The sequence below is a fragment of the Gobius niger genome (assembly GCF_951799975.1).
Source record: "Gobius niger genome assembly, chromosome: 1".
Taxonomy (NCBI): domain Eukaryota; kingdom Metazoa; phylum Chordata; class Actinopteri; order Gobiiformes; family Gobiidae; genus Gobius; species Gobius niger.
In genome coordinates, this window is record NC_136852.1 from 34963326 (window position 1) to 34988248 (window position 24923).

A 24923-nucleotide genomic window follows, 5' to 3' on the forward strand; every position below is an offset into this window, starting at 1 on the left:
ATTGTAACGAAAGCATAGACAGCTACCAAAGAGTGTTAGTTGCCAGTCTCTGTGCAGACGCAGTTATATTGAGCTGTAGTGTGGAGTCTCATCGCATGACACTGGAGGGAGGATTATGGCAGAGCATGCATTAGCATGTCCTGTCCTGACCTTTAGGGTGAGGCTCTGCGGTTGTCTTGTGAATATAATAAGAGCTGCCATTCGTCACTTCACTAATAACCCCTCTCAGTGTGTAAAACAAAAGTAGGAAAAGAGAGAGAACTAACTGTTAACTGCACACATAATAAAAAAGAAACAAGCCAATATTAAAATATTTGCCTGTTAATACATTTTTAATTCAATGCAATTCAATACTTTATTGTCAAATGACTTGTTATTAGAGATTCGTGTAGTAACTTAGTGCAATACATGACATAATCACCATACTCACACACTGCATAAGCTGTGTCTTCATTGGAGCCAGTTCTGAGGTGTTTAGAGAGACAAACAGCACTGGGGTAAGACCTAGTGTGGAATCTGGATTTACTTGTTTTAATTCTCCTGAGCCTTTTGCCTGAGAGTAGGAGGCTACATAAACAGTTCGCAGGATGAGAAGGGTCATTTAAAATCTCTAGATCTTTCCTTTTAGTTGGTCCTTATAGATTTCAGACAGAGATGTCACCTCATGCCCCAGAATTATGGATGCTGAACGTGTTTCAATTCAATTCAACACCTTATTTTCTGTGCAGTCAGGCTTCCATATCAGACAGTTCCCCCAAAAGTTCGGATACTTTCACAGCAGCAAGATAAAAGTTCAACCTTGTTTCAGAGAGTGAAGCCTTTGATAGGCTTTCTTTTGGATTTCCCAGCTATTGCTCATCCATTTTAAGTCCGCTGAGACGTTAAAGTCAAGAAACTTGAAAGTGGCCACTTTCTGTATTTGCATGTCGGTAATGATTGGGGGCTCCCCTGTTTTCCCCATTTTCAGTTCCAGTTTTTATTCGAATGCATTTATTTGATCAGGACAATGCGCAAAAAAAGCATCATTACTTAACTCGCATCATAAAAACACTTCCGTTCATATCACGCATCACATAAAGTTTCAATCTCCTCTCTGTACATGTTAAAAATGAGTATGTGATAAAAAATGATGAATCTGTTTTATGGTTATTGACGTCATTCTATATCATTTGCCTTTATGTTTTGGATGATATGTAATTTAAATGTCAGATTTAGAGTATTGGTCTTTTATTAGTTTATCTGTCAGTGAGCTGTTGTGTGAATAATGTGTTTTGATGCTTACTGTTGCAGGGCCCTTTAGAGCAGAGGAACCACCTGGGAATCATGTTCCGACATGCATACTCCCTGACTGCTGTGGAGAAGGTATTCACACCGCACACCTGGCATTTCAAAGACAATATGTTATGTAATATTTGCTTAATAGATTTTTAGTTCAATACTTTGTTGCCAAATGACAAGTCATTAGGGATTTGTGTGGTTCCGTTATTGGCAATACATAACATATTGATCATACTCAGCTCACACATTCACTGCGAAAAATGTCTCCATTAGTTCAGTCTTTACTCTAGAGCCTGTTCTGGGATGTTTACGAAGCAGGCCCTCTCTCCCATCCTGCAAAAATAATAGATTTATTTATGCTATGCATTTAGATAAAGCTATTTCTTGTCGAAACACACCACCATTAGTTCCATCACAAATCAGGGATTTTGTACTGTTAATACTGTATTACTGCACAATTAGTTCACTATCAATGATTTAGATGAGTTGTGAAGCAACTCAATCTGGTTCAAAACCAGAAAGGAAAAAAGTCAGTAATTTGATTTGTAATAGCTGAGGGGGTCTTTGGTAAAACAATAAGCTAAAGTATAACAACATTACAAGCTACAAAACACAGCACTAGACGAGGATGTTATTTCTGCTGAACACCTTTCTCAGAATTCTCACAATAGAGGCTAAGTTCTATGTGTCATGAAGGTTTTCTGTTGCTTTTATGTGTGACTCTCCTCTGTCCGGCAGGTCGAGACGTCACGTGGCCCTGTAGACCTGGTCCGGCTGCTCAACCCCTGGGGCAACACAGAGTGGGAGGGGCCTTGGAGTGACGTTCAGAGGTGCCATCTACTACTGTCCATCCTCACGTCTGTCTATCCTCACGTCTGTCTATCCTCACGTCTGTCTATCCTCACGTCTGTCCATCCTCACGTCTGTCCATCCTCACTTCTGTCCATCCTCACGTCTGTCTATCCTCACGTCTGTCTATCCTCACGTCTGTCTATCCTCACGTCTGTCTATCCTCACATCTGTCCATCCTCACATCTGTCCATCCTCACGTCTGTCCATCCTCACGTCTGTCCATCCTCACATCTGTTCATCCTCACGTCTGTCCATCCTCACGTCTGTCCATCCTCACGTCTGTCCTTCCTCACGTCTGTCTATCCTCACGTCTGTCCATCCTCACGTCTGTCTATCCTCACGTCTGTCTATCCTCACGTCTGTCTATCCTCACGTCTGTCTATCCTCACATCTGTCCATCCTCACATCTGTCCATCCTCACGTCTGTCCATCCTCACGTCTGTCCATCCTCACGTCTGTCTATCCTCACGTCTGTCCATCCTCACGTCTGTCTATCCTCACGTCTGTCTATCCTCACGTCTGTCCTTCCTTACGTCTGTCCATCCTCACGTCTGTCCTTCCTTACGTCTGTCCATCCTCACGTCTGTCCTTCTTTACGTCTGTCTATCCTCACGTCTGTCCATCCTCACGTCTGTCCATCCTCACGTCTGTCCTTCTTTACGTCTGTCTATCCTCACGTCTGTCCATCCTCACGTCTGTCCTTCTTTACGTCTGTCCATCCTCACGTCTGTCCTTCCTTACGTCTGTCCATCCTCACGTCTGTCCTTCTTTACGTCTGTCTATCCTCACGTCTGTCCATCCTCACGTCTGTCCTTCTTTACGTCTGTCCATCCTCACGTCTGTCCTTCCTTACGTCTGTCCATCCTCACGTCTGTCCTTCCTTACGTCTGTCTATCCTCACGTCTGTCCATCCTCACGTCTGTCTATCCTCACGTCTGTCCATCCTCACGTCTGTCCTTCCTTACGTCTGTCTATCCTCACGTCTGTCCATCCTCACGTCTGTCTATCCTCACGTCTGTCCATCCTCACGTCTGTCTATCCTCACGTCTGTCCATCCTCACGTCTGTCCTTCCTTACGTCTGTCCATCCTCACGTCTGTCCTTCTTTACGTCTGTCTATCCTCACGTCTGTCCATCCTCACGTCTGTCCTTCTTTACGTCTGTCCATCCTCACGTCTGTCCTTCCTTACGTCTGTCCATCCTCACGTCTGTCCTTCCTTACGTCTGTCTATCCTCACGTCTGTCCATCCTCACGTCTGTCTATCCTCACGTCTGTCCATCCTCACGTCTGTCCTTCCTTACGTCTGTCTATCCTCACGTCTGTCCATCCTCACGTCTGTCTATCCTCACGTCTGTCCATCCTCACGTCTGTCTATCCTCACGTCTGTCCATCCTCACGTCTGTCCTTCCTTACGTCTGTCCATCCTCACGTCTGTCCTTCCTTACGTCTGTCCATCCTCACGTCTGTCCTTCCTTACGTATGTCCTCTCACGTCTGTATTTCTCCAGCCCCGAGTGGAGCACAGTTAGCCCTCTGGAGCAGGAGAGGCTGGACCGGGTCAACCGCGAGGACGGAGAGTTCTGGTTTGTACTCGTATATTGACCACACCTCTGTAATCATTACACATTTTTTACATGTGTTCTCACGTCGGTGTTTTGTCAGGATGTCTGTGGCGGACTTCAGACAGAACTTTGAGCTGATGGAGGTGTGTCACCTGACCGAGTGTCCCAGCCAATCAGCCTCCAGCGTGCAGCCCTGGAGATGTGTTGCACACCATGGGAACTGGGTCCCCAGTATCTCAGCCGGAGGCCCCGCCCACTCAGGTATATTCGCCTCAGTAGGAGGCCACGTCATGCAGGTCATGCAATTTAAAACTGAGAGCTCCATGACCAATTTAGAGTTTTTCAGAGACAATAACCGTGTCTGTTTATCTAAGGATTCTTATGTTTAGGAAAAGATGCAATATTGTGTTTACAGTTGCTATACAATAATGTTATAGTACTAGTCTTAAAAATATACATTTTCAATTAATTGTCATTTTAATAAGTCATGTTAAAGACATATTCATTCAATCTTTATTAAGGACACAAGTGAGAACACTGATCCATATTTATGTTAGAAAAATAAAAGAAGGTAGAAAAATATTCAAATAATGCAGTACATAGTTTATTACTTATATGGCTTTGTGTTTCAGGGTCCTTCGGGCAGAACCCTCAGTACCAGCTGCAGCTCTCAGTGGTGGACCCCTCCTCGAAGCACCAGGACTGCTCCTTTGTGCTGTCTCTGATGCAGAAGCACCAGCGACGTCGAGGGGTCAACATTTCCATGGCCCTGCATGTGTACAGGGTGAGCTCACAGTCCTTTGGTCCATGACTCTTCATGTGTACAGGGTGAGCTCACAGTCCTTTGGTTCATGGCCCTACATGTGTACAGAGTAGGCTCACAGTCCTTTGGTTCATAGCCCTACATGTGTACAGGGTAGGCTCACAGTCCTTTGGTTCATGGCCCTACATGTGTACAGGGTAGGCTCACAGTCCTTTGGTCCATGGCTCTGCATGTGTACAGGGTAAGCTCACAGTCCTTTGGTTCATGACTCTTCATGTGTACAGGGTAGGCTCACAGTCCTTTGGTTCATAGCCCTACATGTGTACAGGGTAGGGCCACAGTCCTTTGGTCCATGGCTCTGCATGTGTACAGGGTAGGCTCACAGTCCTTTGGTTCATGACTCTTCATGTGTACAGGGTAGGCTCACAGTCCTTTGGTTCATAGCCCTACATGTGTACAGGGTAGGCTCACAGTCCTTTGGTCCATGGCTCTGCATGTGTACAGGGTAGGCTCACAGTCCTTTGGTTCATGGCCCTACATGTGTACAGGGTAGGCTCACAGTCCTTTGGTTCATGGCCCTACATGTGTACAGGGTAGGCTCACAGTCCTTTGGTTCATGGCCCTACATGTGTACAGAGTAGGCTCACAGTCCTTTGGTTCATGGCCCTACATGTGTACAGGGTAGGCTCACAGTCCTTTGGTTCATGGCCCTACATGTGTACAGGGTAGGCTCACAGTCCTTTGGTTCATGGCCCTACATCTGTACAGGGTAGGCTCACAGTCCTTTGGTTCATAGCCCTACATGTGTAGAGGGTGAGCTCACAGTCCTTTGGTCCATGGCTCTGCATGTGTACAGGGTGAGCTCACAGTCCTTTGGTCCATGGCTCTGCATATGTACAGGGTAGGCTCACAGTCCTTTGGTTCATGGCCCTACATGTGTACAGGGTAGGCTCACAGTCCTTTGGTTCATGGCCCTACATGTGTACAGGGTAGGCTCACAGTCCTTTGGTTCATGGCCCTACATGTGTACAGAGTAGGCTCACAGTCCTTTGGTTCATGGCCCTACATGTGTACAGGGTAGGCTCACAGTCCTTTGGTTCATGGCCCTACATGTGTACAGGGTAGGCTCACAGTCCTTTGGTTCATGGCCCTACATCTGTACAGGGTAGGCTCACAGTCCTTTGGTTCATAGCCCTACATGTGTAGAGGGTGAGCTCACAGTCCTTTGGTCCATGGCTCTGCATGTGTACAGGGTGAGCTCACAGTCCTTTGGTCCATGGCTCTGCATATGTACAGGGTAGGCTCACAGTCCTTTGGTTCATGGCCCTACATGTGTACAGGGTAAGCTCACAGTCCTTTGGTTCATGGCCCTACATGTGTACAGGGTAGGCTCACAGGCCTTTGGTTCATGGCCCTACATGTGTACAGGGTAGGCTCACAGTCCTTTGGTTCATAGCCCTACATGTGTACAGGGTGAGCTCACAATCCTTTGGTCCATGGCTCTGCATGTGTACAGGGTAGGCTCACAGTCCTTTGGTTCATGGCCCTACATGTGTACAGGGTAGGCTCACAGTCCTTTGGTTCATGGCCCTACATGTGTAGAGGGTAGGCTCACAGGCCTTTGGTTCATGGCCCTACATGTGTACAGGGTATTTTATCTGTTGTCCCCATTTGATCCATGACTCGTTTATATGCACAGATTTTAAACATAACCCTTTAGTTTACGGGGGCCCAGCTCTTGATTCACCAGTCGACTAGTTGTTCCTACACTCAACTATGGCCATAAGATCTGGGTAATGACCGGAAGGACAAGATCTCGGACACAAATGACAGGAATGAATTTCCTTTGCAGAGTAGCTGGGCACACCCTTAGAGATAGGGTGAGGAGCTCAGTCACCTGGGAGGTGCTCGGTATAGAGCCGCTGCTCCTTCACGTCGAGAGGAACAGCTGAAGTGGCTTGGGCTTCTGTTTTGTTTGTAGGGCCTTATCTCTCCTACGCAGTCAACACTTTCCCTTCAAGGCCAAGCCACGGAGCTAAACCAAATAAAGACTGCGCTCTCTGGGTCATATTTTGCATAATATTGACTTTCAGGATTGTAAACAACTGCACACACATACCCCCTCCCTATCCACGCCCCCATCGTTCTGCGTCTGCCTCAGCACTTTTCCCCAGCCCCACCCCCCGGTCAATGGCCGGTCGTCCTTCCTGACCCCAAGAAAAAATTCTGCAAGTGACCTTGTGTACTGTGTATTTCCCATGTCTTGATGTATTTATGTACAGTGGAAGGAAAACGTATGTGAACGTTTTGGAATTTCTCACATTTCTGCCTAAATTGGACATAAAATGTGGTCTGATCTTCATCACAATCATAAGAATGATAAAACAGTGTCTGCCCAAGCATTTACATTTTATCATATTTTTATTGGCCATAACATGTAAACATTCACAATACAGCGTGGAAAAAGTAAGTGAATGCCCAGACATCTCGCTGAACTGCAAAAGTTTTGTAAAGAGTGTGACAACCTGCACCGGCCTGTGCCTTGTCAGTCACTTAAGCACTCGCCTCACCACACCCCAGTTTACTCCCCTGTCCAGCCTCTCTCTCTGACCTCACACTCAACGCCCATCTCTGTCCCTTCGCCCATTCGCTCCCCCCGTTCCCGCCGCCGGTTAAGTGTCCTTGGCTTGCTCTGGTAAAATGGCATACGTACCTCTGCGAGACAGGGAAGCAGCAGCCTCAGGTCCTGAGGTGGAGCAGAGCGTTATTATTTGTGCTCCTAATGAGATAAGATAAGATAAGATAAACCTTTATTGATCTCACAAAGGAGAAATTCACCTGTAGGGTGTTCAGTCCCTCCACAAACAAGTCCTTGTTGGTAACGTTCACTCCTTCCATAGCACTTGTTATTGGAAAACATATTTTTTTAAACAAAGTAAATCACCCGCAGAACCTGGACCTACCGCTTCCTGGTAGCTACAGTACGTCGGTGACGTTGTCACGTACAGCACGTACAGGTCCGCTAGGACACTAGATTGTCCGTGAGTTTTCTTTCTTTGTGCCTTTATCTAAGTATTATTCTGTGTTTTTGCTGTGGTTTCGAACCTTGATGAAAGTATGCTGAAATAATATTAAAAATGTTTTATGTAGATCGGTCTGGTGCTGGCTAGACCGCATTCTGTCAGTGTGATATCAGTGTGATGTCATGTATGTATTTTTGAAAGGGAAATGTTGAAAATGACAAATGAAGCCAACCACATCCATCCATCCATCTATCCATTTTCTTCCGCTTTATCCGGGGCCGGGTCGCGGGGGCAGCAGTCTCAGCAGAGATGCCCAAACTTCCCGATCCACACACACCTCCTCCAGCTGTTCTGGGGGGACCCCGAGGCGACACCAGGCCAGCTCGGAGACATAGTCCCACCAGCAGGTCTTCCACGAGGCCTTGTCCCACTAGGACATGCCTGGAACACCTCCCGCGGGAGGCGACCAGGAGGCATCCGGAGCAGATGCCCTAGCCACCTCAGCTGGCTCCTTTCGACGTGAAGGAGCAGCGACTCTACTCCGAGCTCCTCTCGGGTAACTGAGCTCCTCACCCGTTCTCGAAGGGTGCACCCAGCCACCCTGCGAAGGAAACTCATTTCGGCCGCTTGTATTTGCGATCTTGTCTTTTCGGTCATTACCCAAATCTCATGACCATAGGTGAGAGTGGGAACGTAGATCGATCGGTAAATCGAGAGCTTTGCCCCGACTCAGCTCCCTCTTCACCACGACAGACCGATACAGCGACCGCATCACTGCTGACGCCACACCGATCTGTCTATCGATCTCACGCTGCATCCGTCCCTCACTCGTGAACAAGACCCCGAGATACTTGAACTCCTCCACTTGAGGTAAGGACTCCCCACCGACCTGTAGAGGGGAAACCACCTTTTTCCGGTGGAGAACCATGGCCTCAGATTTGGAGGTGCTGATCCTCATCGGCCGCTACACACTCGGCTGCAAACCGCCCCAGAGCAGCTGAAGGTCCTGGTTCGTTGAAGCCAACAGAACAACATCATCTGCAAACAGCAGAGATGAGATCCTGAGGCTCCCAAACCGGACACCCTCCGGCCCCTGGCTGCGCCTAGAAATTCTGTCCATAAAAGTAGTGAACAGAACCGGTGACAAAGGGCAGCCCTGGCGGAGACCAACACCCACCGGGAACAGGTTTGACCTGGAGTAGACCTTACCGGGGAGGCTCAGGAGGGTGATCCCTCTGTAATTGGAACATCCCTCCGGTCCCCCTTCTTAAAGAGAGGGACCACCACCCCGGTCTGCCAATCCAGGGGCACTGTCCCCGACCGCCACGCGATGTTGCAGAGACGTGTCAGCCTACAACATCCAGAGACTTAAGGTACTCAGGACGAATCTCATCCATCCCCGGAGCCCTGCCACCGAGGAGCTTTCTCACCACCTCGGTGACTTCAGCCCCGGTGATGGGCGAGCCCACCTCCGAGTCCCCAGCCTCTGCTTCCCCATCGGAAGACATGACGGCGGGATTGAGGAGGTCCTCGAAGTACTCCTTCCACCGCCCGACGACATCCCCAGTCGAGGTCAGCAGCTCCCCACCCGCACTGTACACAGTGTTGGTGAAGCACTGTTTCCCCCTCCTAAGGCGCCGGATGGTTTGCCAGAATCTCCTCGAGGCCGACCGATAGTCTTCCTCCATGGCTTCTCCGAACTCCTCCCAGACCCGAGTTTTTGCCTCTGTGACCGCACGAGCTGCAGCACGCTTGCCCTGCCGGTACCTCTCAGCTGCCTCCGGAGTCCCACAAGCCAACAAGGCCAGGTAGGACTCCTTCTTCAGCTTGACGGCATCCCTTACTTCCAGGCGCCACCACCGGGTTCGGGGATTGCCGCCGCGACAGGCATCAGAGACCTTACGGCCACAACTACGAGCAGCCGCATCGACAATGGAGGAGGAGAACAGGGTCCATTCAGACTCCATGTCCCCATTTCCCTCGGAATCTGGGTGAAGCTCTTCCGGAGGTGGGAGTTGAAGACCCCACTGACAGAGGGATCCGCCAGACGTTCCCTTGGGCCTGCCTGGTGTGACCGGCTTCCTCCCCTGCCAGCGGATCCAGCTCACCACTAGGTGGTGATCGTTTGACAGCTCAGCCCCTCTCTTCACCCGAGTGTCCGACACGCGGCCGGAGATCAGACGACACAACTACAAAGTCGATCATCGACCTCCTGCCTAGGGTGTCCTGGTGCCACGTGCATTTGTGGACACCCTTGTGCTCGAACATGGTGTTCGTTATGGACAAACTGCGACTAGCACAGAAGTCCAATAACAGAACACCACTCGGGTTCAGATCGGGGAGGCCGTTCTTCCCAATCACTCCCACCCAGGTCTCACTGTCGTTACCCACGTGGGCGTTGAAGTCCCCCAGTAGAACAATGGAGTCCCCAGTCGGAGCACCATCTAGCATAAGTTACAATGAAAATACACGGGAATCAACCGCCCATGCCGTGTGAACCGTATTTGGTGTGTACACACCTTGAGACCATTCCTCTATATACAAACAGACAAACAAAACAAACATCTTTACAGAACTGAGATTTCTGGGCATTCACTTACATGTTATGGCCATTAAAAATATGATAACATGTAAATGTTTGGGTGGTATTTGTTAAAGCAGACACTGTTTAATCATTCATATGATTATGATTTAGTGACCAGTTTAGGCAGAAATGTGAACAATTCCAAAGCGTTCACATACTTTTTCCTCCCACTGTATGTGCTTTGCCTTAAGTTTAACCTGATTGTAATTTCGCATATCTTCTTTTGTGAGGCGCATTGAATTGCCTTGTGTTCGAAATGCGTGGTAAAAGGCCCTGTCCAAACGAGGTCAAGCTGAAGACCAAATGCAAAGATATTTTATCAATCCAGTGTATCGTCCATACGAGCCCGGCATTTTAGGGGCCTGTAAATGAAGAGTGGAAAGATCTCAAAACGCCGTTTACGTGGCGCTGTTGTTACGACGTCTCCGCAACTTTTACTAAAACGATGACATCACAGCACCATAGTGGTGTCTGTTATCCATAATCTACTGACCTTATAATGAGTTTTCCTCATGGATCTATGATGGTTTTCTCTGCTCCTCTTTGCTCCACTGCCGTCCACAAGCCACAGGTGACAAGTAGAAAAACACGAGTCAGTCTGTGTTTTTGGACTGACAGGAAAAGTCACTGACAGGTTTTTACGTCTGAAGAATAAACTCTCCTCCTCGTCTCTTCTGTAGATCCTAAATCCTTGAATCAGTTTCATTTTCACTGTTTACATTCCACAAAGTTTTACTGTGCATGTGCATGTGCTACATCTTGTTCTATTATCTGTGTTAGCGACACAGTGCCTCACACTGGCCTGGAAAATGAATTGCGCCGTTTTCACAGACCTGAGTCGACCCATGTGGACACACACATTTACTGAGCTGGCTTCGTGCTTACAAAGAAAGTTTCTGAAAATATAAGCATTTTGTCTTTGTGTGGATATAGTCTAAATAAACATGCCTTGCTGCGGATGGTTTCTGGTCGTCTCCCTTGGGAGGGGTTTAGGGAATGTCCTATTGGGAGGAGGCCTTGTGGAAGACTCGGGACAAGCTGGAGGGACTACAGTATGTCTCTGATCTGGCCTGGTATCGCCTCAGGATCCCCCCTGAACAGCTGGGGAAGATTACAAGGAGAGAGAAGTCTGGTCATCTCTGCTCAGACTGCGGCCTCTGGAAAAAGCGGAAAAAAATGGATGGATGGTCTTAAGTTTAGCCGAATACAACAAGTCCAAATCCATTTTGCACTCACTCGATAGACAGTTACACACTGCAAAGCTTCAAAGCCGGCTTCTAAAGGTGCTTTGCATAACGCCTGAGGTGTGTATCCACCGCAAGTTTGCTTGTGCTTTTAAGCTCTGTTCTAATGACTGTGTATATTTTCTCACAGATAGAGATGTAGAAATCTGTAGTGCAGAGATCAAGGTGCTCAAGCTGCCAATAGTATAACCTTGTCCTAGTCTGTATGTCTCATGTCTCTGTCTTCAATTTGAAACCCTTTCCTATTAATTGTAGCAGTAGCAGTTGTGCACCATCTGCTGGTGTTTTTTAACTTGTGTATTCCTAGGGCTGGGGTTACCTAACTACTTTACTTTCAACAAAATGTTGCATGTGCTCCCCCAGGCCCACCCTCAGAACACGTACTTGTCTCCTTCCGACCTGAATGCCACGCGGCCGCTCCTCTGCAGCCCACAGTATTCTTCTCGACGGGAGGTGGTGCTCCGTAATGCCCTACCCCCGGGACGCTACATCATCATCCCAGCCACCGCCAAAGCCAACCAGCAGGGGGCCTTCCTGCTGCGAGTGCTGACTGAGCAGGGCGACACTGCCAGGTTAGCCACAGTTCCATGTCAAGTTCTTGCTGTATATAATCTGATTAGTTTTACACCGTCTGGAATTTCTCACATTTCTGCTTAAATTGGTCACTAAATGTGGTCTGATCTTCATCAAAATCACAGGAATGATTAAACAGTGTCTGCCTGAATTAATACCACCCAAAATTGATTGGCCATAACATGTAAACATTCACAAGATGGCGTGGAATAAGTAAGTACACCGCCTGGCTAAATATCCTCCAAAAGCTAATTAGACAAATGTATGCAGACATTTAGTGTTGGTGTGAGCCAACCTGAAGTCCAATCACTGTTGTCCTGTAAAGATGACTCCAAGAGCACAGCGGAGAATACTTAGTGAGGTAGAAAAGACCCTAGAGTGTCAGCTAAAGACTTACAAAAAATCACTGGCACAGGCCGACATCTCTGTTGACACGTCTACAATACGTAAAACAGTGAACAAGAATGGGGTTCATGGGAGAATGCCACGGAGGAAGCCACTGCTGTCTAAGAAAAAGCATTTCTGTAAGTTTGAAGTTTGCGAAGGAGCACTTGGATGCACTACAGGCAAAATATTCTGTGGTTTGATGAACCGAAAGTTGAATAGTTTAGGGGGAACACACAATGTCATGTGTGAAGTAAAAATGGAACAGCACATCAACATCAAAACCCTGTGCTCAGAGTGAAGTCTGGTGCAGGAGAATCGTGGTGTTGGGCTGTTTTGTTGCCTCAGGTCTGGACAACTTGCTATCATCATTGGAAAAATGCATTCAAATGTTTATGAAGATATTCTGCAGAAAAGCTTGAGGCCATCTGTCCAAAGGCTGCAGCTCAACAGAGGATGGAGCTGCAACAAGACAATGACCCAAAGCACAAATCCACTTCAGAATGGTTTCAGAAGAATAAAATATGTGTTCTGGAATGGCCCAGTCAAAGTTCTGACCTTAAACCCTGTTGAGATGATGTGGCATGACCTCAAGAAAACCATTCACACCAAACATCTAAGGATTGTTGTTACAGACGTTTCTGTAGCTACAGGAACGTCTGGATGAAGTTTTCACTACCACAGAAGGATCAACCAGCTATTAAATCTAATGGTGTTCTTACTTATTCCACGCCATCTTGTGAATGTTTGCATGTTATGGCCAATGAAAACTTGATAAAATGTAAATGTTTGGGTGGTATTAGTTCAGGCAGACACTGTTTAATCATTCCTGTGATTTTGGTGAAGGGCAGACCTCATTTAGTGACCAATTGAGGCAAAAATATTGTACTTACTTTTTCTCGCCACTGTATGTATACAGTTGTGCTCAAAAGTTTACATACCCTGGCAGAATTTTTTTTTTTTTGTGTGACTATTTTTAGTATGAAAGATAACACAAAACGTGTTTTCCCACTCATAGTTAGTGGTTGTGTGAAGCCATGTATGGTGAAACAACTGAGTTTGCTAAAAAATAATATAGTGAAAAATAAAAGTACCAAAATAACCCTGATCAAAAGTTTACATACCCCACTTTTTACCATTCTCCAAGCTGTCATGTTAAATGGGGCAATACACAGTATTAAAAACTGGGGGTCAGGGTCATTTTGGTACTTTCATCTTTCATTATGATTTAAGAATTCTGCCAGGGTACAGTATGTAAACTTTAGAGCACAGCTGTATATTTGAATTTAGTTTATTCTTAAAGCTGCCTTCAACTACTCTCTAGGAATATTTCTTGTCAGTGGGTGTCAGTAGTGACTCCTGCTCTGCACCTTCCTCCCCTCAACCGTGCTGCCATCTTAAATGTTTTGAGTGCGTGGTGGTGACAGGTGACGGCTTCCGTCTCTTGGTGCGTGACTGCTCTTGGTGCGTGACTGGACTGATGTGGGTGAAATTGTGAAATGATTGGCTGCGAGCAGCCGCCCAGACGGTTCTTCTTTTGAACAGAAAGGAGCCGTGTCTGGCCGGGCAGGCAGTATAAAGAGTGCATGAAAGCCCACTTTAACCAATACTAGACAGGGTGTGAATGTGGGGTGTAGGCCTTTAAACTGAAACTAAAATGAGCAAACAATTAGGAAGCAATTGGGTGGCAATTAGTTAGCGTAGCAGGTGTAAACGGCGACATCCAAGATCAGCAAAAACAAACACACACACAGCTTCCTCTGGGAGTGGCCGAAGGCGGTTTGTCCTTGTAAGTGCAGAAGTAAGGAGCTTCAACTCCTACTCCCAACAGCAGAACAGCCAATCACATTACTTTGCCCATGACTGACCAGCAGGCATAGGAGGTGGCAAAAGAATTACCTATTTACTTGATCTAGTAAATAAGTAAATAATAGAATATTCTAGTCTAATATGTCATGGCGACTTGTAAACAAGCAGCAACCTCCCTCTCTCTCTCGGCACAGCTACTTTTTTGCCTTTTTCTGCGAGCTGCATTTGTGGTTTCTGTGTTCCACATTGTTTTACTGGATGTTTTTGTACGTCTTTGCCGTGTTTTTGTGGGGATCAGTGGATTTTTTTTTTCTGCAGAGAGTCCGTAATGGTTCTGAAGAAAGCAGCTTTTTAAAGCAGAACTAAAGGTGCGTACACACCAAGCGCTTTTCGGGCGTCAAAAACGCGGCTAAAGCCCGTAGTTAGACGCTTGTGCTTACCTAAAGTCAGACGCTTGTCACACTCTGGCCGCACGTCAGCGTGTGTTCGTAGCTACAACAGTCATCGTCAGCCTCGAGGCCCAAACACATTCCCAGCGCAGATTCAGCCACTGAAATAAGTTTTCTCATCGCCGCTTTTAATCCTGGGTGTGTAGGTAAAGAAACACTGAAGTGTGTCTTTGTAAAAGTCCCAGAGCTGCTGTAGCTCCGGTTCACAATGAAGCTAAACCTCCGTGACTTGTTTTCATTTATTTATTTTTCTCGGCCGGCATATAATCTGCCCCGGTGGCTCAGCTACAACGTATGTCACTGTTGGGGAAAGCTTCTGATTGGTCGACGCTCGCAAATTTCTCCCAAAAGTTAAACATTTCCCAACTCTAGTGTGGGCGCCCTGGACGCCCTGGAGGCGCGTCAAAAGCTTACCACGCGCGGAAAGCTTCAAAACGCGCCGCACAGGAGGCGCGTGACTCGCTGCGGGATATTTTGACGCTCCCTGAGGCGCGTCCTCCAGGTATTTTCAATGTAAACCCGACGCTTTGCCGCGTTTGGTGTGAACGCACCTTAAGTAACTCATGCCCCTAGAGGCCATAAGTGCCATTGCAGGTGTCGTAGCATGTTGTATTTTTTTTTGCTTATTTATTGTCTGTGACAGTAAATACTACACTGACAGAAAAGACAAAGGGAGAAAAGGATATTATACATTGTGCCACAACCCAATTACACAATGGAGATCATTTTTGTCACTCAAACTTGGCTGTAAATACTGCTAAACACAACAGACACCGGGGGGAGTTGAAAGAGCCCTGCAATCATCCATTTAACACTTGTATTACCCCCGAGGGACTACGAAAAGGATTTATTAAGGTAAACAAGTCAATCATAATAATGCATCGCTTTATATATCACTTTTTTGGACACTCAAAGATAATGCATTAGCATGCATTATCCATTCACTCCACGCTTGGTGGTGGTAAGCTACTATTGTAGCCACAGCTGCCCTGGGGTAGATTGACGGAAGCGAGGCAACCAGTCTGCACCATCGGCCCCTCCGACCACCACCACTCACTCACTACATTCGCCAGGCTTCCTGCCGTTCCCAAACGGTCTCCCATCCAAGTACCGACCAGGCCCTTCCCTGCTTAGCTTCCAAGGTTCTGCTTCCAGCTCCTGCAAAAGCACACTGTCGTTGTGTCCTTGGGCAAGACACTTCACCCAATTTGCCTCCAGTGTCTGCGTACATTGGTGTATGAATGAGAGTGTGAATGGGTGACTGGTTGCTTACTGTAAAGCGCTTTGGGCCTGATAAAGGTAGAAAAGCGCTCTATAAGTTGAGTCCATTTACACTTTTACCAAAATAAACAAACAGCTAGCCCATGAGCTCATTTGAGACCTACACATTTCTTCTTCTGAAACACTTAAGAGGAGGAAGTATCCGGGCAAGACTCAAAGCTAAGCCACACATCCCTTTTATTGTTCTGGCTAATGGACGTTCACTGGAGAATAAAACAGATTAACTGCTAAGCTCTTCCCAGAAGATGGTGAAAGACTGTTATGGAGCGGAGGGAGCTGCACAGGAGGAAGAGGAAGGAGCTGACCCATGCAGGACACCACGCTCTGAAACAGGGGCAAACCCAGGAGGCGCTGCACCGTTTCAGAGGATCAGATGAGATTGAAGGCAGCTCGCCAGGTTTCCGCCTGCTACGGTTTCATCTACCTCCAAAAACGTGCGGGTCCGGTGGGCCCACAATGTCTAAGACCTGAACACTATTTCGTTGTATGGTTGTACAATGACAAATAAAGCACTTACTTACTTTACACTATGTAAAGCCTTTAGTAGAGAAATAAAATGTCTGTGAACATAGTGTTACTATGCATTGTATGCAATATCAATTTGAGGGTTATTAAAAGTTGTGTGCGCACTTATAACCATAACACAGGGGGTTAACACATAGAACAAGAATCAGCAGGATTAAAATGATTCCCTTCCCAGAGTTGTCACATGGGTCACAGCGATCTTTAGATAAAAGGGAAACTCTTTGGAGCCAGGCTTAAGCTGGTTTTGGGAGGTGTAAAGTCTCCATTCCATGTTAAAAGTTCCCTCTGGCCACCAGGGGGTGATCAGCAGTAATGTCAGCTCCCCACCATGAGGACCAAAGAGAAGAGGTGTCCTCGCCCATTGGGTTCATCACACACTTATCAGCAGAATAAATAAGAAGTGTAAAGGGACAGTGAGCATTGATGGTGTTTTTGTGTTTCAGCCCTGCTCACAAACCTGCCACAAATGACGGCTCCTCAGTCAAAGAGGTAAGTCCAACAGAGAGCAGAGTAGGCCTGTGCAAAGGAGGCACATCCCCACTCTGCCTGTACAGAGGATGAGGAGGGTCCCACAGAGCAAAGATGAGGGTCAGATGGAGCAGAGGATGAGGATAAGAAGGTCAGGGGAAGCAGAGGGTCTGATGGAGCAGAGGAGAGGGTCAGATGGGGCAGAGAGGGTCAGATGGAGCAGAGGAGAGGGTCAGATTGAGCAGAGGAGAGGGTCAGATGGAGGAGAGGAGAGGGTCAGATGGAGGAGAGGAGAGGGTCAGATGGAGGAGAGGAGAGGGTCAGAGGGAGCAGAGGAGAGGGTCAGATGGAGCAGAGGAGAGGGTCAGATGGAGGAGAGGAGAGGGTCAGAGGGAGCAGAGGAGAGGGTCAGATAGAGTAGAGGGTCAGATGGAGCAGAAGGAGCGGAGGAGACGGTCAGATGGAGCAGAGGAGAGGGTCAGATCAGATGGAGCAGAGGGAGCAGAGGAGAGGGTCAGATCAGATGGAGCAGAGGGAGTAGAGGAGAGGGTTAGATGGAGCTGAGGAGAGGGTCAGATAGAGCTGAGGAGAGGGTTAGATGGAGCTGAGGAGAGGGTTAGATAGAGCTGAGGAGAGGGTCAGATAGAGCTGAGGAGAGGGTTAGATGGAGCTGAGGAGAGGGTCAGATAGAGCTGAGGAGAGGGTTAGATGGAGCTGAGGAGAGGGTTAGATGGAGCTGAGGAGAGGGTTAGATGGAGCTGAGGAGAGGGTTAGATGGAGGAGAGGAGAGGGTCAGAGGGAGCAGAGGAGAGGGTTAGATGGAGCTGAGGAGAGGGTTAGATGGAGCTGAGGAGAGGGTTAGATGGAGGAGAGGGTCAGATAGAGCTGAGGAAAGGGTCAGATAGAGCTGAGGAGAGGGTCTGATGGAGGAGAGGGTCTGATGGAGCAGAGGAGAGGGTCAGATAGAGCAGAGGAGAGGGTCAGATAGAGCTGAGGAGAGGGTCTGATGGAGGAGAGGGTCAGATGGAGCAGAGAGGGTCAGATGGAGGAGAGGGTCAGATAGAGCTGAGGAGAGGGTTAGATGGAGCTGAGGAGAGGGTCAGATAGAGCTGAGGAGAGGGTTAGATGGAGCTGAGGAGAGGGTTAGATGGAGCTGAGGAGAGGGTTAGATGGAGCTGAGGAGAGGGTTAGATGGAGGAGAGGGTCAGATAGAGCTGAGGAAAGGGTCAGATAGAGCTGAGGAGAGGGTCTGATGGAGGAGAGGGTCAGATAGAGCAGAGGAGAGGGTCAGATAGAGCTGAGGAGAGGGTCTGATGGAGGAGAGGGTCAGATGGAGCAGAGAGGGTCAGATGGAGGAGAGGGTCAGATGGAGGAGAGGAGAGGGTCAGAGGGAGCAGAGGAGAGGGTCAGATGGAGGAGAGGAGAGGGTCAGAGGGAGCAGAGGAGAGGGTCAGATAGAGTAGAGGGTCAGATGGAGCAGAAGGAGAGGGTCAGATCAGATGGAGCAGAGGGAGCAGAGGAGAGGGTCAGATGGAGTAGAGGGAGCAGAGGAGAGGGTTAGATGGAGCTGAGGAGAGGGTTAGATGGAGGAGAGGGTCAGATAGAGCTGAGGAGAGGGTCAGATAGAGCAGAGGAGAGGGTCAGATAGAGCAGAGGAGAGGGTCTGATGGAGGAGAGGGTCTGATGGAGGAGAGGGTCTGATGGAGGAGAGGGTCTGATGGAGGAGAGGGTCAGATGGAGGAGAGGAAAGGGTCAGATGGAGGAGAGGATGTTTGTGATCGCTGCAGCTGTGCTCCTCTCCACAGCCTTCATATCCACACCTGGATGCTCTGCCTTCTCCAAAGTCCACCAGACGTCTGTTTGACAAACACTCGGACAAGGTGAGTAGTTCTTTCACAGAACTGTGTCTCAGACAAAATGCCCTTGAGGTCTTCCCAGAGGTTGATTGTTTTGTCATTCAAAATCACGATTGCTGTTGAGGGATTTGCCTAATTTAGTGTGGCTAACACATGGCAACAGCTCTTTTGCAGAAAAGGTTAAATTTCTCACATTATACACATTCATGCACAGGCAGGGTGCAGTCAAAGTGCCTCACCCAATGACTGTATGTCTGGATTCAAACTGCCAACCCTCCTGTTTTCAGCCCTCTGAGCCACTGTTGTATGGTTTGAATGATGTTTTTGTGTGTTTTACAGAAAGGCTTCTGCAAACCTCAGCACCTCTACAACCTTCTGAAGGAGGCCATCCAGGGAGGAGGTCAGTGGCTTTGAGCAGCTGTTTCAAAGTTAGACAAAGGCTAATCAATTTCATTCAAACGCATTATCTGAGATTTTATTAATTGAACAGTCATTAACCTCTTTACTCCCACCTTGTCTCCAGTTCAGCTTTACTCAAATCATAAAGTTTCTCAACTGGAGCTTACATTCTATTTGCCAGTGTATTGTCTCATTTTGCCACTTTTTCATCGCTTTTTTTGTCACTTTGTTGTTATATTTGGGTAATGCCGAAGTGGGGAAAATGTGCTGGTATAAGGCAGGGGTGCAGAGGTAAAATGCATGTGTGCCCAGGTGAGTGCAGTGCTAACAACTGTGTTTCTGTGTGTTCTTTCTGTGGGCGGGAACAGTGCTGAAGGGCAGTGAGAGGTTCTTGGGCCTGGAACACTGTAAGAGCCTGGTGGTGCTCATGGATGTATCCTTGAAAACAAACAAAAAACACAATCACAATAACGGGTTGCAGGAATTGAGGATTAATATTGTAAAATTGGTTGTGCAATAATGTATTAATAACATTTCTTTCTTTTGGCTTGATTGAGGTGAAGATTGGGTAGAGATTTAGCAAACGGTCAGAGGTGGGACTTGAACCCATGACACTGCGATTGGAAGTGTTTTCCTCAGGGCAGCAGCCTTAGCAACTAGAATGCCTGTGTCTTCGTATCTGCTTTACCCAAATCTAAAAGGTTACAGCCTATAGGCCAGTCATGCACGAGCGTAGTATAGAAGCTGCAGTTACACATGGGACCTGAGGTGGCAGTAGTGAGTATAAAATGGCTAACTTGCATCTAGCCCCTTTAAAGTACAAAACAATAATACAAATTGTGAATTCAGCACAATTGATGGCTGTTGAATAAATCACCAAGTTAATAGTTGCTATTAGAAAGATTACAGGTGCAGAGGATAATGCTACGGTGATTTAATGTGGTTTCATGAACGAGTTAACAGAATATTGGGCACATGGTCCTGACCAGTTCCTCAGACACAGGGCATGGCTAAGCTGAACTGGCCTGAGTTCCAGGCTCTATGGGACAAGATCCGCCGGTGGACCGTGAGTAATGTTTGTCTTGTTTAACTAACCTTTTTCCTTGATGTGCCCTTATAAAAACATACCGGTATTTACTTTTACGCATGTCGTGACCCATGTCATGTGCATGACCAAAACAACGTTAAAATCATCATCATGCTCATTCATATCCTAGGCCCCATCCGACACGCGAACATTTGTAAGAGCTGTAACCCGCCATGATAAGAACCGTCCGAATAGTGCTGTCAGTTGGGAAGGACTCAGGGAAAGGAGCCTCAATGCTAACTATCATAGCCACTTCAGCATAGGGACCTCTGGCGCTAACTTACTGGTGTTAAGGAGCTATGTGTCATCCCATAAGCCACCACGCTGCCATCTCCCCCCCCCCCTTTTGGACTTTTTTGTAGTCCAATACTATAAGGGTGTATTTTTTTCTGAAACAGCTGTTGGTGATGTCACTTCCCCTGTGTTTTCCGACCGGGGTAAGGACGGTCGAATTGGGCAAATAGCTCTGAAGCCATTTCATTTTCTAAATAACAAATAGTCGAAGGCTCCTGCGATAGAAGTGGCCAGAGCCTTGAATGAGTCAAAGGTTAAAGGCTCAAAATGGCTCTAAAAACTGTGTACTTCAGGACTGTTTTCTGCACCTTTATTTGTTTTTGTTTTTTTGCATATATCCTATTGACTATGACAAAAATCAAAAACTACTGAGGACATGGCGTAATGATTTTAACCTTTGAAAAGCTAATTCAATACATGTATTAGAAAAAAAATCAAATACAACATGCATATTTTAGTTGTTTACATGATTAGTGCAAACAGAAGCTGAACGAATGTGAAGATATACAGAATTTTTGGTGCCATTTGTCGGAAGGTACAGATTTTGAGTGATCTTATTATGAATGGGGGGGGAATGTAAATCCCTCACTAATGCACTTTAATAATAGCATTTTGGACATTTCCCTTACTATTTGCACTCCCTGGGAGTTCTTACAGCTGATGTGAGGTCAATAAAGTCCTATCATATCTTATACCTGAGGGAAGTGAAAGGTTGAAGCCTGCTGCTTGTGTGCTGCAGGACATCTTCCTGGTGTTTGATAAGAACCGAAGTCATAGACTGGAGTATCAGGAGGTGAGCCCTGCGCTGAAGGCTGCAGGTAAGAGTGTCCCCCCTACCTGTGGGTGCAGTTGTCACAATCCCATTCATAATCTCCTTTCGAGAAAATACACAGAAAACGTATACTTATCACTCCAGGGTGTTTTTAGACTCTTAATAGTGGAACTAAGAGTTACATTCGAATATTACTGAAACTCTCGATTTAAATATTTAGAGCCCCTGATAGTAGGGGCTGAATGGCCGATCATTTAACCTTAGGTGCCTTAGTGTTTTGATGTTGATGTGCTGTTCCATTTGTCCTCCACACATGAGGTTGTGTGTTCCTCCCAAACTATACACAGAAATGTAACATGTCGATTTTATAAGCAGATAAAAAGGGGTACTATATTGTGAGGCGTAATGATATGAGGAGCAAAACGTCCGCGCAGTAACTCCTAAAGACTTCCCCGCTCACTTCCGTCAGTAGAAGCTGCGTGACTTGTACAGAGCCTTTTACAACAGCTCATGGTGGAGGTCCTGAGTCCTGTGTCGTTGTCCGGGGTGAGTTGGAAATCTGTGAAACATTACTACACTATATACTTTCTGCTTGTTATCACAGCCCGGCACGATGCACGTAAAAGGCATTGTTCACAAGTTATCCACGCTTCTTCAACTGTTCTCTGCTCGCTCTCTACAAGTCACGCAGCTTCTATTGACGGAAGTGAGCGGGGAAGTCTTTAGGAGTTACTGCGCGGACGCTGTGCTCCTCGTATCATTACGCCTCACAATATAGTACCCCTTTTTATCTGCTTATTAAATTCCACATGTTACATTTCTGTGTAAATATACTTTGCATGAAAACACTTCACGTAACTTTATTTAAATAGGGAACACGTGGAAGAGCTTGGTAGCTTCTATCGTGAGCTTTTTTGGAGCTATGTGACATGTGGGAGAGGCTGCGTATGTGCTCCGTTTGCGTGACAGAGCGCACGGACAAAGACCAGACGGGGATATATTAACTCGACTAAGGTTAGGTAAGAACATATCTCAGTATGTAAAAACGGCGGCCTATTCCTTTAAATATCTGCTGATTCTTCTTTTGCAGCAATAACTGCTTTTCTGTAGTTGTAGATCAGACGCTCACAATGATCAGGATGAATCTTGGGCCATTCCTCTTTACAAAACTGCTGCAGTTCAGTGAGATTCAGGGGGTGTACTTACTTATTCCACGCTCTCCTGTGAATGTTTACATGTTGTGGCCAAAAAAAAATATGATCAAATGTAAAAGTTTGGGTGGTATTAGTTTAAGCAGACACTGACACTTTAATCACTCCTATGATTTTGAAGATCAGAGCACATTTAGTGACCAATTTAGGCAGAAATGTGAGAAGTTCCAGACGGTGTACTTACTTTTTCTCTGCACTGTAAATGAAACAAACAAATAATATTATAGATTTAGCAGTGTTGTTTTGTTGTCAACAGGCATCTCAGTGGACGAGCTGATCCTACACAGCTGGTGGGCCTCCGGTACACAGAGCCCGACCTGACCATCAGTTACCCTGGTTTCCTCTACCTGCTCATGAAGCTGGACAGCATGATCCGTAAGCCCTTTTCAGACCAGTCTCCTCTCATCATCATCTCCTCAAAGTACCTCCATAAAGGCTGTCCTCATTTCTACAGAAGCTTAAACCTCTACCTATCCAATTCATCTTCTTTTTGTGCATCAGATGCATTATGGAAGTAAGTCAAGGTACTAGGTTGTAAACGTAAAACCAGTTCAAGTGGGAGAGCTACTTTAAAGGCCCTGTACCTGACCTTGCGAAATCAGATGTTGACAGTGATCAGCCTGTGATGGGGTTTTCTATGGTCAGCCCTTCTCTTCAGTCTCTGATGGCTTGTTTTCTTTATTTGTTTATTTATTTAGATCCCCATTAGCTACTAAATAAAGCAGCTATTCTTCCTGGGGTTGATTTGAAGTTGATTTGTTCGACAGGCAGGTAACAAAAAATGCCCTTGACTTGATTGGAGAGTGGAATAAGTATGAACCTCACTGAAGAGCGTCAGTCTTTTATAAATAATTTCAGGTGCTTTTGTAATAATTATATTTTTTAGAAATTTAATAAGACAATAATTGATTCTGCTTCTTACCTGAAGCCATGCTCTCTGATTGTGCATGTCTGTAATACTTGTTCTGAAAGAACAGTTAAGCACAAGCCGAGCCGCTTTATTTTGTGCAATCCGTAATCTGTTTAAATTATTCTCTGTAGTTGTTGCCCAAACGATGGGACAATAATCCAGATGACATAAAACTATTGATTCCACCAAAGTTTTCCGTATGCGAGTCGGTATGCATTTTCTGCAATGCCGAACTGCGACCATACTCCTGCCCATTTTATTCACTAATTGTTTTATGTGAGCATTCCAGTTCAGCCTGCTGTCCAGAGTCACACCAAGCAGTTTGGCCTCAGCCACTTGTTCAATGATCGACCCACCAACAAACAAAGTCAGAGCGGGGGACTCTTTTAAAAGATGATTAGATCCCAACATCATACATTTGCTTTTCGCAACATTAATAATTCACTTATTTTCTTTGATCCAATTTTCAATTAGTTTTAGTTCATTATTTAATGTAGTATTAAGTCTGGTAGAGTCGTAATCCGACACATAAACAGTCAAGTCATCTGCATATAGGGCAATAGTGGCACACTCCAAAATAAAAGACAAATCGTTCGTAAAAATAGTGTACAGATTTATCTCTCCGCCCTGTTAATTGGTTTAATGTATTCCATAATTTATTCTTGTCTAATTTTACGTTCTCAAATTTAGATTCATAATAGCTTCTCTTTTTTGTTCTGTTTAATTTTGTAAGAAGATTTCTAAGTTGTTTGTACTTTTCCCATAATGCGTTATCCCCTGAGGAGATTGCTTCTGACTTTATTTTATCTCTTTCCCTCATATATTCTTTAAGTTCAGCATCTAACCATGGAGAAGCGATATTTCTCACTGTCATTCGTCTTAAAGGAATAGGCCACCGTTTTTACATACTGAGATATGCTCTTACCTCACTTTAGCCGAGTTAATATATCCCCGTCTGGTCTTTGTCTGTGCGCTCTGTCAGGCAAACGGAGCACATACGCAGCCTCTCCCACATGTCATATAGCTCCAAAAAAGCTCACGATAGAACATTACGCCTCACAATATAGTTCCCCTTTTTATCTGCTTATAAAATCGACATGTTACATTTCTGTGTAAATATACTTTGCATGAAAACACTTCACGTAACTTTATTTAAATAGGGAACACGTGGAAGAGCTTGGTAGCTTCTATCGTGAGCTTTTTTGGAGCTATATGACATGTGGGAGAGGCTGCGTATGTGCTCCGTTTGCGTGACAGAGCGCACGGACAAAGACCAGACGGGGATATATTAACTCGTCTAAAGTGAGGTAAGAACATATCTCAGTATGTAAAAACGGTGGCCTATTCCTTTAATGGGGCATGCTTGTCAACAATTGGCTTTATTACATTTGTAAAAACTTCCAAAGCAAGATCAGGATCTACTTCCCGTTGTACCTGCGACCAGTCAATATTTCTAATATCGCTACAAAAACTCGTCTCATTGAAATGTTTAAAAATCCGTTTGATTATTATCTTCTGGCCCGGTTTGGGGACTTTGGTTTTTCTGTTAATTGCGATTAAATTATGATCACTAAAGCCAACACAAATGGAAATTGCTTTT

The 24923-nt window shown here is 46.2% G+C and overlaps 1 protein-coding gene across 1 annotated transcript in view; it reads left to right on the forward strand.

The window, feature by feature from the left end:
* Positions 1-24923, forward strand: part of LOC306965741 (calpain-9) — a gene marked incomplete at its 5' end in the record, with an annotated part of 52452 nt that overhangs the window by 16599 nt on the left and 10930 nt on the right. Inside the window, 14 exon segments of the mRNA XM_079560274.1 lie at positions 1291-1362; positions 2017-2108; positions 3638-3712; positions 3792-3952; positions 4324-4475; positions 11669-11877; positions 16770-16815; positions 18600-18674; positions 18990-19050; positions 19418-19482; positions 20047-20115; positions 21170-21248; positions 22670-22695; positions 22698-22788. Of these exon segments, the coding sequence (XP_079416400.1) occupies positions 1291-1362; positions 2017-2108; positions 3638-3712; positions 3792-3952; positions 4324-4475; positions 11669-11877; positions 16770-16815; positions 18600-18674; positions 18990-19050; positions 19418-19482; positions 20047-20115; positions 21170-21248; positions 22670-22695; positions 22698-22788 (1273 nt within the window).